The sequence below is a fragment of the Ranitomeya variabilis genome, chromosome 3 (genome assembly GCF_051348905.1).
Source record: "Ranitomeya variabilis isolate aRanVar5 chromosome 3, aRanVar5.hap1, whole genome shotgun sequence".
NCBI classification, from domain to species: domain Eukaryota; kingdom Metazoa; phylum Chordata; class Amphibia; order Anura; family Dendrobatidae; genus Ranitomeya; species Ranitomeya variabilis.
The window spans coordinates 684,065,227-684,086,877 of record NC_135234.1 but is presented as its reverse complement, the minus strand read 5'-3'; the positions used below and the strand labels follow the sequence as shown (position 1 = coordinate 684,086,877).

Genomic DNA, 21,651 nt, shown 5'->3' with positions numbered 1-21,651 from the left:
GGTGATCCATTACTGTGGGTGTGGTTACAGGTACATAACCTGACCAGGGTGTGGGTCACATGTTCTTCTGTGTGGTTCCTGTGTTGTTCCAGTGTTGGATCTGAATGGTCCAAGTGCAAGGTCCTGGAAGCCTGTGCTTGGGCTGTGTGCCCCCGTGTAGGAAGACCTGGGAGGAGGCTTCCTGGAAAGCACATGGCTTGGACCTGGTGGCCTGTGGTGTTGGACTGAGTCCTGAATAGCACCCAGACAGGCCACAGCTTCTGTGTTGAACGGTCCCAGGAGGTATGGACGTTCTGAAGAACACAGTGTGATCATGGTCCGGCACAGTCTGTGTTAGAAGCTCCTGCGAGTGGAGTCTTCTTGGAGCACTTGAGAGACTGTGGACCTGGATGATCGGTGTTGGGGAAGCTACCGGCCTTCGGTGGCTCTGGACTGACTGTTGTGTGCCGGCCAGGCAAGTTGGTGAACCCCGTTAGGCAGTTTCCCCAGGAGAGCGGACTGACAAGGAGTCAGCAGATGGAGCAGGAGCTCCGATAAGGTATCATTGTCTGATGGTGCTTGTTATGTTCTATGAACTGGGTGGTAACCTACTGCAACTGGTCAGGAGAGGACCAGCATGTTTAGTTGCTACAGACTGAGGATATGAAACGTGATGTGATGTCCTGGTACAGTGTGTAAATGGACTGTTCACGATGTGGTTTATGATACCCTAATAAACCAGATAGACTGTTTTGTTTTAAAAACCCGTGCCCGTGTGCTGAATGTCGCGGCAAAGCGAGTGTCCCCCAATACACTCAGTAAGAATAGTCTTACATTATCTTACATTTGGTGCTCGAAGCGGGCAACGATCCAGCACGCACACGTGGGAGTTAATTGCTGTGGCTCGGCGGGGCCACGAAGCTGACAAGCGTCTGGCTGTAACTCGGCGGGGTTACGAAGGGGACAAGCGGCGTCCTGTGGATCGGCGGGTCCACGAAGTCGGCAGTAGAGCCTTGTGGAACGTAGCTGCAGTGGCGGCAAGAGGTTCCACAGCAGGCAGAGCTGCAGTGGCTTGTGGTTGGCAGCCGAAGGTGCCGGTTGTATGTGTCTGCAGCGGGAGCTGTGGCAGTACCAGCAGGAGCTGGTGAAGTGACGTATAAAAGAAAAAAAAAAAAAAAAAATTTTTTTTCTCTCCCTTTTCTGCCAAGTTGTGCTGACTCCTAAAGGGCCAGTACAAGCCCAGAGACAAAGGGGTGTACTGTGCGAACTGGGGCCGGAGTGCCGTGGGGAAGTCCACGGGGTGTATCCCAGGGTGGGGAGTATCCCTAATAGTGAGCGGTGACCCCAAATGGAGATGGTTGCCCAAAAGGGGGCAGAGTCCCAGAAAGGGGCGGTAACCCGAACAGGGGTAATGGCCCAAAAAGGGGTGGAATCCCGAAGGGGGGCTGAATCCCGAACCGGGGTGGTGTCAAAAAGCAGAGCACTTGTCCGAAAAGGGGGCGGAGCCAAAAAAGGGGCAGCAATCAGTGAGGAGTCACGACTGTGTTCTTTTTGGCTGGATGGAGAGTGTGTGCGGGCGTTGATAGACCCGGGGAGAGAAGCGTCTTTGCTGAGAGCCCTTCCAGGAAATTCTGTGTCACCTGGCGACACTAAATGTTTTCAGGTAGCCACTATCTACATTGTCGCAGCGGAGGTTTCCACATACCATGAGGTGGCTGTAGTCCCAATCTTGCCATATCCTATGGTAATAGGACAAGATTTGGAAGCACTGTGGGAAAAGGCTGAAGTGTTTGTGGATATAATGTGGATGTCAGTTAGTAATGTTGAGAAGGCGCCCCCTAGAGTTGACAGTCCTAAGGTAGGCCTGACCAAGGGAAAAGGTGCGACTACCCAACTAACTGACCTGACGTCACCTGAAGTGTGCCACAATACGACTGGTAGTGGTCTGGTGGATAAAACAAGTGGAGCTGACACCCAGACAGAGAGTGACTTGCGGGGTCATCATACTGTAGGGTGTGACACAGACTCTGGGGGTGACTGTGACAAGTCATGGCCAGTAACAAGCGCATGTGCCATGGTGACAGGTGGAGGATGGGGTCCAGGACCTGTGCTGACAGGTGGAGGACGGGGTCCAGGACCTGTGGTGACGGGTGGAGGACGGGGTCCAGGACCTGTGGTGACAGGTGGAGGACGGGGTCCAGGACCTATACTGACAGATGGAGGACGGGGTCCAGGACCTGTGGTGACGGGTGGAGGACGGGGTCCAGGACCTGTGGTGACGATTGGTGGTGACTCCCATTCAGACGGTGATGCCAGTGGAAAAGAGTGTAATAAGGTTGACTCAGGCAATTCTTCCTCCCGGCGCCGGAGACGTAAAAGAGCCAAAGGGGCTGAACCGGTTGTTCCGTGTGAGGAATTGACGGAAGATGCTGAGGACCTGGGGTGTATGAAGTACTCTGAAGTCCCAGGGAAAAGGGATGAACCTAATGATGTCACCGCTGAGACCCAAGAGAGGGCCGACCCTGACAGTGCAGAGTCTGAGGGTGCAGAAGTGGAGGAGGCCACCAAGGAGGCGGTGTCTGAAGTAAATACCTCCTCAAGTAATGGATGTCCCACCAATCCAGAGGATGGGAGAAGCGAAATAGAATTGGTTATAGAGACGGTGAACGACCATGTCGAACGAGAAAGGGTCCTGAGACAAGCGGCTGAGCGCAGAGTGGATGAGCTGGAGAGGGAAGTCTCTGAGCTCAGAGGTCACCTGTTCAGATGGCAAAGTGTGTATCAGACCCTAAAGGAAGACATTGTAGTGCTTAGAGAAGCACTAAAAGGCCCTCTACAAGGAAAAGAGGTGGTGGTCGCAGACTTCTCGTGCCAGTACCAGAGTGGTAATGAGGGTAAAGCTGAAGAGGAGTTGGCGCTAAAAGCAGAACAAGATGGTCACCCGGTTGTGACAGGTGTCTTGATGGAAAGGTCCATGGCAAGGCAGGAGCCATCTGTTCTTGAAGAAAGTGAGACTCCGCTCTTCAAGTGCGTGATAGATGTACCCGTAGAGGCGCAAGATGCATGTACCCGCGAGGGTGTGCATGAGGCCTTTAAAAAGGCAGTGGAAGCATGTCGTGTGCACTGGGCACTGGAGACGAAACAGTTGGTGATACTGTCTACTAAGGAAGTCACAGTGAAGAGGGTGGCTGTCCTGAGGGACATGCACCTACAGTGCCTCTGCACGAAACAGATGGTCCTGTTGGGGAATAGTGAGGCCACTCGTTGTTTGGAGCAAGCCAGGAAAGCTCAAAGTCGTCTGGGCTTGGTAGAGGACACAGTCCAAGTGCCCAGAGCTCTGGTAGCGAAGCTCATTGGCCGATTTGGGAAAGTGATGCAGGAGATGGTGGATGTGTCCGTTGTGAAGAGACTGAGGATTCCGGCTGAAGACGAGGCCCAGGTGGGTGAAGATGGAATGGTGTCATTCCTGGTTGTCGGGTCCAAGGAGAGTCTAGCGAATATCCGGATGCTCCTGAGGTATCGCGTGGCCTACCTGAGAGAAATAGAGCAGCTAAGACTGTACAGACGGCAGGTCAATAAACAGCTGCAGAACATAAGGTGGCGGCCGCCTTCTTCCCAAGGAAAAGGAAACAAAAGGGACATGTACAGTAGTAGATGTAGTGATGGAGGGTCAGACTCTGATCAGTTGCTAGTCTCGACTGTATGTGGGACTAATGACCGCACCAACCGTGGGTGGCGACCCTGGAGAGAAGGGTCGAGTAAAGAGACAAACTTGACTAAAGGTTTGGTGACACAGACAGACTGTGACTTAAGGGCCAAAGCTCAAGGCCTACATGTTGACCGCTGGGGGCGGGGTAAACTCAACAACTGGATGGTTGTGTGTGATGCTCAAAACCGACTGAGACGGTTCTCTCGACAGGTAGGGCAAGGCAACGTGCGTGACATAACCCGTGACCCCACGTGTATGACAGGTGTTCAACCCCACAAACAGAGGGGGGGGATATGTGATATAGTGACCCCTGTAACAGGTAGGGGGCGCTGCATGGTCTCCCCGGTATGTGCACGGAGTCGTATTGAGCCCGTGAGAATCGACCTGCAGTGATGTCAGGATCACGTGACCAGCCCAGGTGATCCATTACTGTGGGTGTGGTTACAGGTACATAACCTGACCAGGGTGTGGGTCACATGTTCTTCTGTGTGGTTCCTATGTTGTTCCAGTGTTGGATCTGAATGGTCCAAGTGCAAGGTCCTGGAAGCCTGTGCTTGGGCTGTGTGCCCCCGTGTAGGAAGACCTGGGAGGAGGCTTCCTGGAAAGCACATGGCTTGGACCTGGTGGCCTGTGGTGTTGGACTGAGTCCTGAATAGCACCCAGACAGGCCACGGCTTCTGTGTTGAACGGTCCCAGGAGGTATGGACGTTCTGAAGAACACAGTGTGATCATGGTCCGGCACAGTCTGTGTTAGAAGCTCCTGCGAGTGGAGTCTTCTTGGAGCACTTGAGAGACTGTGGACCTGGATGATCAGTGTTGGGGAAGCTACCGGCCTTCGGTGGCTCTGGACTGACTGTTGTGTGCCGGCCAGGCAAGTTGGTGAACCCCGTTAGGCAGTTTCCCCAGGAGAGCGGACTGACAAGGAGTCAGCAGATGGAGCAGGAGCTCCGATAAGGTATCATTGTCTGATGGTGCTTGTTATGTTCTATGAACTGGGTGGTAACCTACTGCAACTGGTCAGGAGAGGACCAGCATGTTTAGTTGCTACAGACTGAGGATATGAAACGTGATGTGATGTCCTGGTACAGTGTGTAAATGGACTGTTCACGATGTGGTTTATGATACCCTAATAAACCAGATAGACTGTTTTGTTTTAAAAACCCGTGCCCGTGTGCTGAATGTCGCGGCAAAGCGAGTGTCCCCTGTTGTGAACTCTATTTTTAGGCTCCCTCTAGTGGTCACAAGCGGTACTGTGTAGTGTTGTCTTCTGCAGGTTGGCTGCATCAGCTGGTTCGTTATCCTTGGTTCGTTTCCTATTTAACTCACCTGGATACTCAGTTCCTTGCCTGCTATCAATGTATTCAGTGCTCTTCAGATTCCTTGTGATTACCTTGCTCCCAGCGTCTCCAATACAAGCTAAGTTTTTGTCCGTTCATTTTTTGATTATCAGCATTCATCATGTTTCTTGGCCAGCTTGCTAAGATGTGATCTCCTCGCTTGCTGGTTGCTCTAGGGGACTGAGTTTCTCCCCCCACACCGTTAGTTGGTGCGGGGGGTTCTTGAAATCTCAGTGTGGATATTTTGTTAGGGTTTTTTACTGACCGCACAGACCCCTTACTATTTTCTGCTATCTAGTATTAGTGGGCCTCATTTGCTGAATCTGTTTTCACCCCTGTGTATGTGCCTTCCTCTTACCTCACCGTTATTATTTGTTGGGGGCGTCTATATCTTTGGGGATTATTTCTCTGGAGGCAAGAGAGGTCTTTCTTTCTCTCTAGGGGTAGTTAGTTCCTCAGGCTGGCTCGAGACGTCTAGGATTTTTTAGGCACGTTCACCGGCTACTTCTAGTGTGTTTGGATAGGTTCAGATTTGCGGTTAGTCCAGTTTGCCACCTCCCTAGAGCTTGTCCTATGTTTGTTACTTAGCTGGAGTAATTCGTGATCCTCAACCACTAAGGATCATAACAGTATAGCAGGCCAAAAAAGTGTTTAATGCATCGCAGAAGTGGGATAAAAAGAAGACCTGAGTACATTTTTTTTTTTTTCCCGCTTTTCCTTTGCTGCAGTCTGTTTAGTTTCTTTCATCCCCTTGAACTCTGGGTGGTTTTGAGCTCAGCTGCAGACATGAATATTCAGACTCTGACTTCTAGTGTGGATCATCTTACTGCACGGGTGCAAAGTATTCAGGATTTTGTTATTCATAGCCCTATGTCAGAACCAAAGATACCCATTCCTGAGTTGTTTTCTGGAGATAGATCTAGGTTTCAGAATTTTAAAAATAATTGTAAGTTATTTCTGTCTCTGAGACCTCGTTCCTCTGGTGATTCCGCTCAGCAAGTTAAAATTGTTATCTCCTTGTTGCGTGGCGACCCTCAAGATTGGGCCTTCTCTCTGGCGCCAGGAGATCCTGCATTGCTTAATGTAGATGCATTTTTTCTGGCTCTTGGACTGCTTTATGAGGAGCCTAATCTTGAGAATCAGGCAGAAAAAGCGTTGCTGGCTATCTCTCAAGGTCTGGATGAAGCAGAGGTGTATTGTCAAAAATTTCGGAAATGGTCGGTGCTTACTCAATGGAATGAGTGTGCCCTGGCTGCAAATTTCAGAGAAGGTCTTTCTGAGGCCGTTAAGAATGTTATGGTGGGGTTTCCCACCCCTACAAGTCTGAGTGATTCTATGGCTTTAGCCATTCAGGTTGATCGGCGTTTGCGGGAGCGCAAGTCTGTTCATCCTTTGGCGGTATTTTCTGAACAGAGACCTGAGTCTATGCAATGTGACCGAACTCTGACCAGAATTGAGCGACAAAGTCATAGACATCAAAATGGGTTGTGCTTTTACTGTGGTGATTCTACTCATGTTATCTCAGCATGCTCTAAACGTTTAAAAAAAAATCGCTAAACCTGTCACCATTGGTACGATACATGTGAACCAATGAGAAAAAAGCACCAAAAGAACCAAAAGTAAAGCATAAAAACAACTTTATTGAATACAAAATAATACAAAGAGAAACCACAGGACAAATGACAGGGAACACACCATGGAGGTGGCACCACAAAGAACAGCAGGCAACACTAAATAGAGAGCATCACAATAAGCCTAGAGAAAATGCACCCCAATTGTATACGACTCAAAGTGACTTCAGTAGTGAGGAGGCACAAATAAAAAAAGGCTGTAAGACTAAAGAATGTCGGATGCTTCAAAGTAGCAATAAACAAGTTGTATTACCTGCGGGACCGTGCTGCCACCCACCCCAACGCCGCGTTTCGGCCTCGTGCCTTCTTCCGGGGGTATGGCATCATCAGTAAGAGCCAGCGTTTTAAGTGTTAGAGGAACCAATCCGAAGCGCCGTTACAAAAAGGACCCATGTAGCGGCGCATGCGCAAGTCGGCTTCCAGAGAGCAGAGCGACACAGAGGGCGTCAAGCAAGGCCGGGGAGCGCGTCACCAAGGCCCGCCCACATGCGATCACATGAGCGGCGGCTTCGCCGAACCCCAGACAAGCCTGTGAGACGCCGCCAGTGTCGCCCGGCAACAGAGCGCCGACGCGCATGCGCACAGGATCAGGTAAGTATAATAAAAGCGGCGCTAAGGGAAGGAAAACGCTGGTTGAGAAACCCAAGCCAATATTAAAATAAGCAGAATTAAAAACATTGCGGACCAAAAAGCAAAAAAATAGACCTATAAATGTGCAATATGATAAAGTGCGAAGTGCAAGAAATGTGAAATAGAATACCCCACTAAAAGGTACATTAGAGACTATAAAATACAAGTCAATAAAACTACTATACAGAAGCAATTAATATAATAATAGAAAAGTGATAACGTCAATACCACAGCAAAACACAAAAAATCAATACAAATATAAGAATGGAGAATCCATAGATAAGATGCTGTAATCTTCATAACAGGTGATATTCCACATATTTGAAAAGGAGAAGTGCAGAAGCGAGAGGTCGCAATATTGATGATCCAAAGGACCTAATCTAAAAAGGATAAAATAATAAACACAAGGGTTAAAATAAATAACACAAGACGAGATACCAATTAAAAAGCGTGCTGAAAAATGATCAAGGAGATAGATAAATTAAAGAAAAGGGGCAAAACTAAGGCTTTCATTGAGACCCAAAGGATGTAATGTCTGAAGTCTCCATATCCATCGCGCCTCTTTCTGCGCTAAATGGCGGCTGAGTTTGCCACCACGTAAGTCGACAATCAGATGATCAATGCCCTTAATCCTGAAGCCAGAGGGGTCACATGAATGATATAATTTGAAGTGTCTAGGAATGGTTTTAAGACACTCCGCATTCTCCACTTTTGCAGCCGCCAAGATGTCACATACATGCTCCCGTGTTCTAACTTTAAGGGTACGTGTCGTGAGCCCAATGTAAATTTTATTGCATGGGCAAGTTCCATGATACACCACCATCGTGGTTTGGCAATTGATCGTGTGTGTGATGGTAAATTCACGGCCATCTGATGCCAAAAAATGCGTAGCAGAATCGATGTTGGGGCACGCTATGCACTTCCCGCATGGTCTGCAACCCCATCGAGAATGACCAGGTGCACTGGAAAAAATTGGAGGTGGCGTTATTGGTTTCAAATAACTCCTAACAAGGTGATCCCCCAAATTTTTAGATCTCCGTGCCGTAACAGAGGGATGTAAGGGCAAATATTGTCTCAAGATAGGATCAGCGAGCAAAATGGGCCAATACTTGGCCAGAACATTAGACATCTCCCCCCACCTGGAGTGGTACTGTGTGACGAATCTGACCTGATTTGTGCTTTTAACCGATCTGGAAGAGAAGAGAAGTTGTTGGCGGTCTGAATACTTTGCTCTGTTGTACGCTTTTTTGATGCATCTTTTACTATAGCCGCGATCCATAAAACGGTTTCTCAAGTCCTCAGCTTGAATTTCAAAAGACTCCTTGGTGGTACAGATTCTTTTCAGCCGAAGGAATTGTCCTGTAGGAACAGCTTTTATCACATGGGGTGGGTGGGAAGATGAAGCATGAAGTACTGCATTCACAGATGTTTCTTTACGGAAAACACTGGTCAAAAGTAAGCCATCCACATTCCTCTCCACCAAGACGTCTAAAAAATCAATACGGTGACGCGCTCCCCGGCCTTGCTTGACGCCCTCTGTGTCGCTCTGCTCTCTGGAAGCCGACTTGCGCATGCGCCGCTACATGGGTCCTTTTTGTAACGGCGCTTCGGATTGGTTCCTCTAACACTTAAAACGCTGGCTCTTACTGATGATGCCATACCCCCGGAAGAAGGCACGAGGCCGAAACGCGGCGTTGGGGTGGGTGGCAGCACGGTCCCGCAGGTAATACAACTTGTTTATTGCTACTTTGAAGCATCCGACATTCTTTAGTCTTACAGCCTTTTTTTATTTGTGCCTCCTCACTACTGAAGTCACTTTGAGTCGTATACAATTGGGGTGCATTTTCTCTAGGCTTATTGTGATGCTCTCTATTTAGTGTTGCCTGCTGTTCTTTGTGGTGCCACCTCCATGGTGTGTTCCCTGTCATTTGTCCTGTGGTTTCTCTTTGTATTATTTTGTATTCAATAAAGTTGTTTTTATGCTTTACTTTTGGTTCTTTTGGTGCTTTTTTCTCATTGGTTCACATGTCCTTGGCACTGAACCCTGCTATACATACCCTGACACCCCTTCTAATATTTAGGTGTGGTGTGTATATTCTATTTTCGGATTTATATTGGTACGATACAGCCTAAATTTATTTTGTCTGTTACTTTGATTTGTTCTTTGTCATCCTACCCGGTTATGGCTTTTGTGGATTCGGGTGCTGCCCTGAATCTGATGGATTTGTCGTTTGCCAGGTGCTGTGGTTTTGTCCTGGAGCCTTTGGAATTTCCTATTCCTCTGAGGGGAATTGATGCTACGCCATTGGCTGAGAATAAGCCTCAGTATTGGACGCAAATGACCATGTGCATGACTCCCGTACATCAGGAGGTGGTTCGTTTTCTCGTTCTGCATAATTTGCATGATGTTGTTGTTTTGGGTCTGCCATGGCTGCAGGCTCATAATCCAGTTTTAGATTGGAAAGCTATGTCTGTGTCAAGTTGGGGTTGTCAGGGAATTCATGGCGATACTCCGTTGGTGTCTATTGCTTCTTCCACTCCTTCTGAGGTCCCTGAGTTTTTGTCTGACTACCAGGATGTAGTTAATGAGCCCAGGTCCAGTGCCCTGCCCCCTCATAGGGATTGTGACTGTGCTATAAATTTAATTCCTGGTAGTAAATTCCCTAAGGGACGACTTTTTAATTTGTCTATACCAGAGCATGCCGCTATGCGGAGTTATATAAAGGAGTCTTTGGAGAAGGGACATATTCGCCCATCCTCTTCCCCTCTTGGTGCAGGATTTTTTTTTGTGGCCAAGAAGGATGGTTCTTTGAGACCTTGTATAGATTATCGTCTTCTGAATAAAATCACAGTCAAATTTCAGTATCCTTTGCAACTATTGTCTGATTTGTTTGCTCGGATTAAGGGTGCCAGTTGGTTCACCAAGATAGATCTCCGTGGTGCGTATAACCTTGTGCACATTAAGCAGGGAGATGAATGGAAAACAGCTTTTAATACGCCCGAAGGCCATTTTGAGTACTTAGTGATGCCTTTTGGACTCTCTAATGCTCCTTCTGTGTTTCAGTCCTTCATGCATGACATCTTCCGAGAATATCTGGATAAATTTATGATTGTGTATCTGGTGTTATGACCCCAATGGCAGAGGGTCTCAGAAATAATTACTAAGTCTGCAAACACAAAAAACCAGCTCATAGGGCAGTGGTAACTGAGCTGACCATATATCTAATCCTAGCACCACAAATAGCAGCAGCCGGGGAACGTGCCTACGTTGGTTCTAGACGTCTCGCGCCAGCCGGAGAACTAACTAACCCTAGAAGGGAAAAGAAAGACCTTCCTTGCCTCCAGAGAAAAGACCCCAAAAGTTGGATACAAGCCCCCAACAAATAATAACGGTGAGGTAAGAGGAAAAGACAAACGTAAGAATGAGCTAGGTATTTAGCAAAGAGAGGCCCACTAGCTAATAGCAGAATATAGTAAGATGACTTATATGGTCAGCAAAAACCCTATCAAAATATCCACGCTGGATATTCAAGAACCCCCGAACCGTCTAACGGCCCGGGGGGAGAACACCAGCCCCCTAGAGCTTCCAGCAAGGTCAGGAATCACATTTAGTACAAGTTGGACAAAAATGAGAGCAAGCAAATAACCAAAAAACAAAGAAGCAGGACTTAGCTTAATTTTGCACGAACCCGGACCAGCAGACAGGAGCAAACAGAAAGGATCTGATTACAACGATGCCAGGCACTGGACGAAGGATCCAGAAAGCTTATATAGCAACTCCCCTGGACTAACGACCCAGGTGGGTGCCAAACTGAGGAAAGACAATCCCAGAGTCATATCACTAGTAACCACAAGAGGGAGCCAAAAAGTCTAATTCACAACAGTACCCCCCCCTTAAGGAGGGGTCACCGAACCCTCACCAAGACCACCAGGGCGATCAGGATGAGCAGCGTGAAAGGCACGAACTAAATCGGCCGCATGCACATCAGAGGCAACCACCCAGGAATTATCCTCCTGACCATAGCCCTTCCACTTGACCAGATACTGAAGCCTCCGTCTGGAGAGACGAGAATCCAAGATCTTCTCCACCACGTACTCCAACTCGCCCTCAACCAACACCGGAGCAGGAGGCTCAACAGAAGGAACCACAGGTACAATGTACCGCCGCAACAAAGACCTATGGAACACGTTGTGAATGGCAAACGACACCGGAAGATCCAAGCGAAAGGACACAGGATTAAGGATTTCCAATATCTTGTAAGGACCGATGAAGCGAGGCTTAAATTTAGGAGAGGAGACCTTCATCGGAACAAATCGAGAAGACAGCCATACCAAATCCCCAACACGAAGTCGGGGACCCACACCGCAGCGGCGGTTGGCAAAACGCTGAGCCTTCTCCTGTGACAACTTTAAGTTGTCTACCACATGATTCCAGATCTGCTGCAACCTATCCACCACAGAATCTACCCCAGGACAGTCAGAAGGCTCCACATGTCCCGAGGAAAAACGAGGGTGGAAACCAGAGTTGCAGAAAAATGGCGAAACCAAAGTAGCGGAACTAGCCCGATTATTAAGGGCAAACTCAGCCAACGGCAAGAAGGTCACCCAATCATCCTGATCTGCCGAAACAAAACACCTCAAATAAGCCTCCAGAGTCTGATTAGTTCGCTCCGTTTGTCCATTAGTCTGAGGATGAAAGGCAGACGAAAACGACAAATCAATGCCCATCCTAGCACAAAAGGATCGCCAGAACCTGGAAACAAACTGGGATCCTCTGTCAGACACAATATTCTCAGGAATGCCATGTAAACGAACCACATTCTGAAAGAACACAGGAACCAGATCGGAAGAGGAAGGCAGCTTAGGCAAAGGCACCAAATGGACCATTTTAGAAAAGCGATCACACCACCCAGATGACAGACATGCCCTGAGACACCGGGAGATCTGAAATGAAATCCATGGAAATGTGTGTCCAAGGCCTCTTCGGGACAGGCAAGGGCAAGAGCAACCCGCTGGCATGAGAACAGCAAGGCTTAGCTCGAGCACAAGTCCCACAGGACTGCACAAATGACCGCACATCCCGTGACAAGGAAGGCCACCAAAAGGACCTAGCCACCAGATCTCTGGTGCCAAAAATTCCCGGATGCCCTGCCAACACCGAGGAATGAACCTTGGAAATGACTCTGCTGGTCCACTTATCAGGAACAAACAGTCTGTCAGGTGGACAAGAGTCAGGTCTACCAGCCTGAAATCTCTGCAACACACGTCGCAAATCAGGAGAAATGGCCGACAAGATAACTCCCTCTTTAAGAATACCAACTGGTTCTGCGACTCCAGGAGAGTCAGGCACAAAGCTCCTTGAAAGAGCATCAGCCTTCACATTCTTTGAACCTGGTAAATACGAGACCACAAAGTCAAAACGGGAGAAAAACAATGACCAGCGGGCCTGTCTAGGATTCAGGCGTTTAGCAGACTCGAGATACATCAAATTTTTGTGATCAGTCAAGACCACCACACGATGCTTAGCACCCTCGAGCCAATGACGCCACTCCTCAAATGCCCACTTCATGGCCAGCAACTCCCGATTGCCAACATCATAATTCCGCTCAGCAGGCGAAAACTTCCTAGAGAAGAAAGCACATGGTCTCATTACCGAGCAACCAGGGCCTCTCTGCGACAAAACGGCCCCTGCCCCAATCTCAGAAGCATCCACTTCGACCTGAAAGGGAAGTGAGACATCAGGCTGGCACAAAACAGGCGCCGAAGTAAACTGGCGCTTCAACTCTTGGAACGCCTCCACGGCTGCAGGAGCCCAGTTAGCAACATCAGAACCTTTCTTGGTCATATCCGTCAAAGGTTTAACAACGCTAGAAAAATTAGCGATAAAACGACGGTAGAAGTTAGCAAAACCCAAGAACTTCTGAAGACTCTTAACTGACGTGGGTTGAGTCCAATCATGAATAGCTCGGACCTTGACTGGGTCCATCTCCACAGCAGAAGGGGAAAAAATAAACCCCAAAAAGGGAACCTTCTGTACTCCAAAGAGACACTTTGAGCCCTTAACAAACAAAGCATTCTCACGCAAAACCTGAAACACCATCCTGACCTGCTCCACATGTGAGTCCCAATCTTCAGAGAAAACCAGAATATCATCCAGATAAACAATCATAAATTTATCCAGATACTTCCGGAAAATATCATGCATAAAGGACTGAAACACTGAGGGAGCATTAGAGAGCCCAAAAGGCATCACCAAGTACTCAAAATGACCTTCGGGCGTATTAAATGCTGTCTTCCATTCATCTCCTTGCTTAATGCGCACAAGGTTGTACGCACCACGAAGATCTATCTTGGTGAACCACTTGGCACCTTTAATCCGGGCAAACAAGTCCGACAACAGAGGCAAAGGATACTGAAATTTAACAGTGATTTTATTCAGAAGCCGATAGTCAATACAAGGTCTCAAAGATCCATCCTTCTTGGCCACAAAAAAGAATCCCGCACCAAGAGGGGAAGAGGATGGACGGATATGCCCCTTCTCCAGAGACTCCTTGATATACGAACGCATTGCGGCATGCTCAGGTACAGACAGATTAAATAGTCTTCCCTTAGGAAATTTACTACCTGGAATCAAATTTATGGCGCAGTCACAGTCCCTATGAGGAGGCAGAGCACTGGACCTGGACTCGCTGAATACATCCTGATAATCAGACAAATACTCAGGAACTTCCGAAGGAGTAGAGGAAGCAATAGACACCGGCGGGGAATCAGCATGAATTCCCTGACAGCCCCAACTTGACACAGACATTGCCTTCCAATCCAAGACTGGATTGTGGGTCTGTAACCATGGCAGACCCAAAACGACCAAATCATGCATTTTATGCAGAACAAGAAAACGAATCACCTCCCGATGTTCAGGAGTCATGCACATGGTTACCTGCGTCCAAAACTGCGGTTTATTTTCCGCCAATGGCGTAGCATCAATACCTCTAAGAGGAATAGGATTTACCAACGGTTCAAGAACAAAACCACAGCGCTTGGCAAATGACAGATCCATAAGACTCAGGGCAGCACCTGAATCCACAAACGCCATAACAGGGTAAGAAGACAATGAGCAAATTAAAGTCACAGACAAAATAAATTTAGGTTGCAAATTACCAATGGCGACAGGACTAACAACCCTTGTTAGGCGTTTAGAGCATGCTGATATAACATGTGTAGAATCACCACAGTAAAAACACAACCCATTCTGAAGTCTATGATTTTTCCGCTCATTTCTAGTCTGAATTCTATCACATTGCATTAAATCAGGTGTTTGTTCAGACAACACCACCAGAGGATTAGCAGTTTTGCGCTCCCGCAAACGCCGGTCAATTTGAATAGCCAGCGCCATGGAATCATTCAGACTTGTAGGAATGGGGAAACCCACCATCACATTCTTAATGGCTTCAGAAAGGCCATTTCTGAAATTTGCGGCCAGAGCACACTCATTCCACTGAGTAAGCACGGACCATTTCCGAAATTTTTGGCAATACACTTCAGCTTCATCCTGGCCCTGAGAAATAGCCAGCAAGGCTTTTTCTGCCTGAACTTCAAGATTGGGTTCCTCGTAAAACAATCCGAGCGCCAGAAAAAACGCATCAATATTTGCCAATGCCGGATCTCCTGGCGCTAGCGAGAAAGCCCAATCCTGAGGGTCGCCCCGTAAAAAAGAGATAACAATTTTAACTTGCTGAGCTGAATCTCCAGATGAACGGGGTCTCAGAGATAGAAACAATTTACAATTATTCCTGAAATTCCTAAACTTAAATCGGTCTCCAGAAAACAGTTCAGGAATAGGTATTTTAGGTTCAGACATTGGACTACTGGTAACAAAATCTTGTATGCCCTGCACACGAGCAGCAAGCTGGTCTACACTTGTAATCAAGGTCTGGACATTCATGTCTGCAGCAAGCACAAGCCACTCAGAGGTAAAGGGGAGGAAGAGAGGAAGAGAGAAAAAAAAAAAAAAAAACTCAGAATTTCCTTTCTTATAATCCCACTTCAGCAATGCATTAAACATTCAATGTTGGCCTGGCATACTGTTATGACCCCAATGGCAGAGGGTCTCAGAAATAATTACTAAGTCTGCAAACACAAAAAGCTCATAGGGCAGTGGTAACTGAGCTGACCATATATCTAATCCTAGCACCACAAATAGCAGCAGCCGGGGAACGTGCCTACGTTGGTTCTAGACGTCTCGCGCCAGCCAGAGAACTAACTAACCCTAGAAGGGAAAAGAAAGACCTTCCTTGCCTCCAGAGAAAAGACCCCAAAAGTTGGATACAAGCCCCCAACAAATAATAACGGTGAGGTAAGAGGAAAAGACAAACGTGTTGTGAAATTGGATTCTGGGCTCCCCCGGTGGCCACTGGTGGAATTGAACTTGTGTGCATCATCCTCTCTGTTCACCTGTTCCCATCAGGATGTGGGAGTCTCTATATAACCTTGCTCCTCTGTCAGTTTCATGCCGGTCAACAATGTAATCAGAAGCCTTTCTTTGCATGTTCCTGCTACTAGACAACTCCCAGCTAAGTTGGACTTTCGTCCTTGTTTGTTTTTGCATTTTGTTCCAGTTCACAGCTGCTGTTTCGTTACTGTGTCTGGAAAGCTCTTGTGATCTGAAATTGCCACTCTGGTGTTATGAGTTAATACTAGAGTCTTAAAGTAATTTCTGGATGGTGTTTTGATAGGGTTTTCAGCTGACCATGAAAGTGCCCTTTCTGTCTTCCTGCTATCTAGTAAGCGGACCTCGATTTTGCTAAACCTATTTTCATACTACGTTTGTCATTTCATCTAAAATCACCGCCAATATATGTGAGGGCCTCTGTCTGCCTTTTGGGGAAATTTCTCTAGAGGTGAGCCAGGACTGTATTTTCCTCTGCTAGGATTAGTTAGTCCTCCGGCTGGCGCTGGGCGTCTAGGGATAAAACGTAGGCACGCTACCCGGCCACTGTTTATTGTGCGGCAGGTTTAGTTCATGGTCAGTTTAGATTCCATCTTCCAAGAGCTAGTTCTTATATATGCTGGGCTATGTTCTCTCGCCATTGAGAATCATGACACAAACGTAAGAATGAGCTAGGTATTTAGCAAAGAGAGGCCCACTAGCTAATAGCAGAATATAGTAAGATGACTTATATGGTCAGCAAAAACCCTATCAAAATATCCACGCTGGATATTCAAGAACCCCCGAACCGTCTAACGGCCCGGGGGGAGAACACCAGCCCCCTAGAGCTTCCAGCAAGGTCAGGAATCACATTTAGTACAAGTTGGACAAAAATGAGAGCAGGCAAATAACCAAAAAACAAAGAAGCAGGACTTAGCTTAATTTTGCACGAACCCGGACCAGCAGACAGGAGCAAACAGAAAGGATCTGATTACAACGATGCCAGGCACTGGACTAAGGATCCAGGAAGCTTATATAGCAACTCCCCTGGACTAACGACCCAGGTGGGTGCCAAACTGAGGAAAGACAATCCCAGAGTCATATCACTAGTAACCACAAGAGGGAGCCAAAAAGTCTAATTCACAACAATCTGGATGACATTTTGGTCTTTTCTGATGATTGGGAGTCCCATGTGAAGCAGGTCAGGATGGTGTTTCAGGTCCTGCGTGCTAATGCTTTATTTGTGATGGGCTTAAAATGCCTCTTCGGAGTACAGAAGGTCTCCTTTTTGGGTTTTATTTTTTCTCCTTCTACTGTGGAGATGGACCCAGTCAAGGTCCAGGCTATTCATGACTGGACTCAGCCTACGTCTGTTAAGAGTCTTCAGAAGTTCTTGGGTTTTGCTAATTTTTACCGTCGTTTCATCGCTAATTTTTCTAGCGTGGTTAAACCTTTGACGGATTTGACCAAGAAGGGTTCTGATGTGACTAATTGGTCTCCTGCGGCCGTGGAGGCCTTTTGGGAACTGAAGCACCGGTTTTCTTCAGCTCCAGTCTTATGTCAACCAGATGTCTCTCTCCCCTTCCAGGTCGAGGTTGATGCTTCTGAGATTGGAGCAGGGGCTGTTTTGTCGCAGAGAAGCTCTGATGGCTCTGTGATGAAGCCATGTGCTTTCTTTTCAAGAAAGTTTTCGCCTGCCGAGCGGAATTATGATGTTGGTAATCGGGAGTTGTTGGCTATGAAGTGGGCATTTGAGGAGTGGCGACATTGGCTCGAAGGAGCTAAACATCGTGTGGTGGTCTTGACTGATCACAAAAACCTGATTTACCTCGAATCTGCCAAGCGCCTGAATCCTAGACAGGCTCGTTGGTCACTGTTTTTCTCCCGTTTCAATTTTTTGGTCTCATACCTGCCTGGTTCGAAGAACGTGAAGGCTGATGCACTTTCTAGGAGTTTTGTGCCTGACTCTCCGGGAGTTTCTGAGCCGGCTGGTATTCTCAGAGAGGGAGTGATTTTGTCTGCCATTTCCCCAGATTTGCGACGAGTGCTGCAGAAATTTCAGGCGGATAGACCTGACCGTTGTCCACCAGAGAGACTGTTTGTTCCGGATAGATGGACCAGCAGAGTTATTTCTGAGGTTCATTCTTCGGTGTTGGCGGGTCATCCTGGGATTTTTGGTACCAGAGATTTGGTGGCTAGGTCCTTCTGGTGGCCTTCCTTGTCGCGGGATGTGCGTTCCTTTGTGCAGTCTTGTGGGATTTGTGCTCGGGCTAAGCCTTGCTGTTCTCGTGCCAGCGGTTTACTTTTGCCTTTGCCTGTCCCGAAGAGGCCTTGGACGCACATTTCCATGGATTTTATTTCGGATCTTCCAGTATCTCAGAAAATGTCTGTCATCTGGGTGGTGTGTGATCGTTTTTCCAAGATGGTCAATTTGGTGCCCTTGCCTAAGTTGCCTTCCTCCTCCGATTTGGTTCCTCTATTTTTTCAGAATGTGGTTCGCTTGCACGGCATTCCTGAAAATATTGTGTCTGATAGAGGATCCCAGTTTGTGTCCAGGTTTTGGCGGACTTTTTGTGCTAAGATGGGCATTGATTTATCTTTTTCGTCGGCCTTGCATCCTCAGACTAGTGGCCAAACCGAGCGAACTAATCAGACGTTGGAAACTTATTTGAGATGTTTTGTTTCTGCTGATCAGGATGATTGGGTGACTTTTTTGCCATTGGCCGAGTTTGCCCTTAATAATCGGGCTAGTTCTGCTACTTTGGTTTCGCCTTTTTTCTGCAATTCTGGTTTCCATCCTCGTTTTTCCTCGGGTCAGGTTGAGTCTTCTGACTGTCCTGGGGTGGATTCTGTGGTGGATAGGTTGCAGCAGATTTGGAACCATGTGGTGGACAATTTGAGGTTGTCACAGGAGAAGGCTCAGCGCTTTGCCAACCGCCGCCGCGGTGTGGGTCCCCGACTTCGTGTTGGGGATTTGGTGTGGCTGTCTTCTCGGTATGTTCCTATGAAGGTCTCCTCTCCTAAATTCAAGCCTCGCTTCATCGGTCCTTATAAGATCTTGGAAATCCTTAACCCGGTGTCTTTTCGTTTGGATCTCCCAGCATCGTTTGCCATTCATAATGTGTTCCATAGGTCTTTGTTGCGGAGGTATGTGGTACCTGTGGTTCCTTCTGTTGACCCTCTTGCTCCGGTGCTGGTCGAGGGTGAATTGGAGTACGTGGTGGAGAAGATTTTGGATTCTCGTATCTCTAGACGGAGGCTTCAGTATTTGGTGAAGTGGAAGGGCTATGGTCAGGAGGATAATTCCTGGGTTGTCGCCTCTGATGTTCATGCGGCTGATTTGGTTCGTGCCTTCCACGCGGCTCATCCTGATCGCCCTGGGGGTCTTGATGAGGGTTCGGTGACCCCTCCTCAAGGGGGGGGTACTGTTGTGAACTCTATTTTTAGGCTCCCTCTAGTGGTCACAAGCGGTACTGTGTAGTGTTGTCTTCTGCAGGTTGGCTGCATCAGCTGGTTCGTTATCCTTGGTTCGTTTCCCATTTAACTCACCTGGATACTCAGTTCCTTGCCTGCTATCAATGTATTCAGTGCTCTTCAGATTCCTTGTGATTTACCTTGCTCCCAGCCTCTCCAAGACAAGCTAAGTTTTTGTCTGTTCATTTTTTGATTATCAGCATTCATCATGTTTCTTGTCCGGCTTGCTAAGATGTGATCTCCTCGCTTGCTGGTTGCTCTAGGGGACTGAGTTTCTCCCCCCACACCGTTAGTTGGTGCGGGGGGTTCTTGAAATCTCAGTGTGGATATTTTGTTAGGGTTTTTTTACTGACCGCACAGACCCCTTACTATTTTCTGCTATCTAGTATTAGTGGGCCTCATTTGCTGAATCTGTTTTCACCCCTGTGTATGTGCCTTCCTCTTACCTCACTGTTATTATTTGTTGGGGGCTTCTATATCTTTGGGGATTATTTCTCTGGAGGCAAGAGAGGTCTTTCTTTCTCTCTAGGGGTAGTTAGTTCCTCAGGCTGGCTCGAGACGTCTAGGATTTTTTAGGCACGTTCACCGGCTACTTCTAGTGTGTTTGGATAGGTTCAGATTTGCGGTTAGTCCAGTTTGCCACCTCCCTAGAGCTTGTCCTATGTTTGTTACTTAGCTGGAGTAATTCGTGATCCTCAACCACTAAGGATCATAACAGTCCCCCAATACACTCAGTAAGAATAGTCTTACATTATCTTACATTTGGTGCTCGAAGCGGGCAACGATCCAGCACGCACACGTGGGAGTTAATTGCTGTGGCTCGACGGGGCCACGAAGCTGACAAGCGTCTGGCTGTAACTCGGCGGGGTTACGAAGGGGACAATCGGCGTCCTGTGGATCGGCGGGTCCACGAAGTTGGCGGTAGAGCCTTGTGGAACGTAGCTGCAGTGGCGGCAAGAGGTTCCACAGCAGGCAGAGCTGCAGTGGCTTGTGGTTGGCAGCCGGAGGTGCCGGTTGTATGTGTCTGCAGCGGGAGCTGTGGCAGTACCAGCGGGAGCTGTGGCAGTACCAGCAGGAGCTGGTGAAGTGACGTATAAAAGAAAAAAATTTTTTTTTTATTTAAGAATAGTCTTACATTATCTTACAATATGTAATTTCTATTCCTGTGCGTGTTACACGAATGGTGCACATGGATGTCCCATTCTATGTCTTCTGTGTGCACGTGTTTGGCATATATTATCATCCGTGCTGCTGTAAAAAACAGATATGTCTATGTGTGGACTACATGGACACGCGTGGTTCACATGGACACACAGTCCGTGTGAAAATACGGACATTTGCACAGCCCCATAGATTATAATGGGTGTGCATGTGTATGCGTCTCCAGTACATGTGAAAACGGACATGTGAAGAGGACTTAACTGAAAGTGCAGCTCCTGGGAGAAAACAACCTTTGTTCCTCCCTGCAGCCATATGCTTTTTGTCATAAAGGTGCCTCTGGGTGGCTACAGTCATCAATCGTGTCACTGTGAGTAGCAGCTGTAAGCACTCCACAGCATTTTGATTGACAGTCGGCTTTGCAGTACATTAGTACACAGCCAGCTGTCAGTGCCGGGGTGTGGTTATAGCCACAAGTTACAGTGCTGTGATTAATGACTGTAGCTGCGCCAGCACACCTATATAACTGAAAGCCGTGCTTCCAGTACAGTGGCCATGTACCTTTCTAACGCTATTCTTCTGCTCATTAACACTTTACCTGCAGATAAATAGCTTTATTCAATGTGAGAGGTTCCCTTTAAATATTTTACTCAGCATTTAATAATGACTATGATTAGCCACACTGACAGCAATGGAAATCTGTCAGTCTTTTCATAATATGGCGATGTCTTTTATTGTAAGTTTATTAAATATAGTAATTTTTTCTAATTTTTCAAAAATTTGTGATTAGTAGGATTTGGTCACTCGTTGGTCACCCGAAGGACATCCACCCATGGAAGTTTTGGATTAATGGAAATCAACACACCTAAATAATCTACATAGGCATGTAGGTCATAGGAAGCTGAATAAAATAATAACTTGATATCTCTAATCCGATGTCTTATTCCAGAGAAATCTTAATTTTTCTTATATGTAAATGAGCTGTTCAGAGCTACAGGCCGGACACTGATCTGTATGAGAATCTGCCTCCAGAGATTATTATAAATCATGTAAGAGACATGTAACTAACACGGAACAGTAGAACTAAACTTTGTCTTATAGCAAACTGGTTAGCAGCTGCAGCTCTCACAGCTCTGCTGTATTGTACTGTCTGCCTGTGAGACTGAAGCTGAGGGGAACCTGCAGATGTATCAGGTATAATCACACACAGCTCTGCAGTGAGATCAGGAGATCAGAGAGCAGCTATTACACATCACACTTGTAACACTGGTAACCATTACACATCACACTGGTAACTATTACAATTCT

The 21,651-nt window shown here is 47.4% G+C and overlaps 1 protein-coding gene across 1 annotated transcript; it reads left to right on the top strand.

Moving 5' to 3' along the window:
• Window positions 1-1,331: 1,331 nt before the first annotated feature.
• Window positions 1,332-20,280, top strand: LOC143818514 (uncharacterized). The gene is made up of 3 exons (XM_077299799.1): window positions 1,332-2,129; window positions 2,196-4,885; window positions 19,904-20,280. The coding sequence occupies exons 1-2, from the start codon at window positions 1,334-1,336 to the stop codon at window positions 4,079-4,081; spliced, it is 2,682 nt and encodes an 893-aa protein (XP_077155914.1). The 5' UTR covers window positions 1,332-1,333; the 3' UTR covers window positions 4,082-4,885; window positions 19,904-20,280.
• The last annotated feature ends 1,371 nt before the right edge of the window (window positions 20,281-21,651 follow it).

Bases quoted from the DNA above. Each gene is read 5' to 3' on its own strand.
- LOC143818514 (XM_077299799.1), top strand. From the start codon at position 1,334: ATGGTTGCCCAAAAGGGGGCAGAGTCCCAGAAAGGGGCGGTAACCCGA. The intron at 2,130-2,195 runs GTGGAGGACGGG...CTATACTGACAG, and splicing joins TCCAGGACCTGTGGTGACGG to ATGGAGGACGGGGTCCAGGA.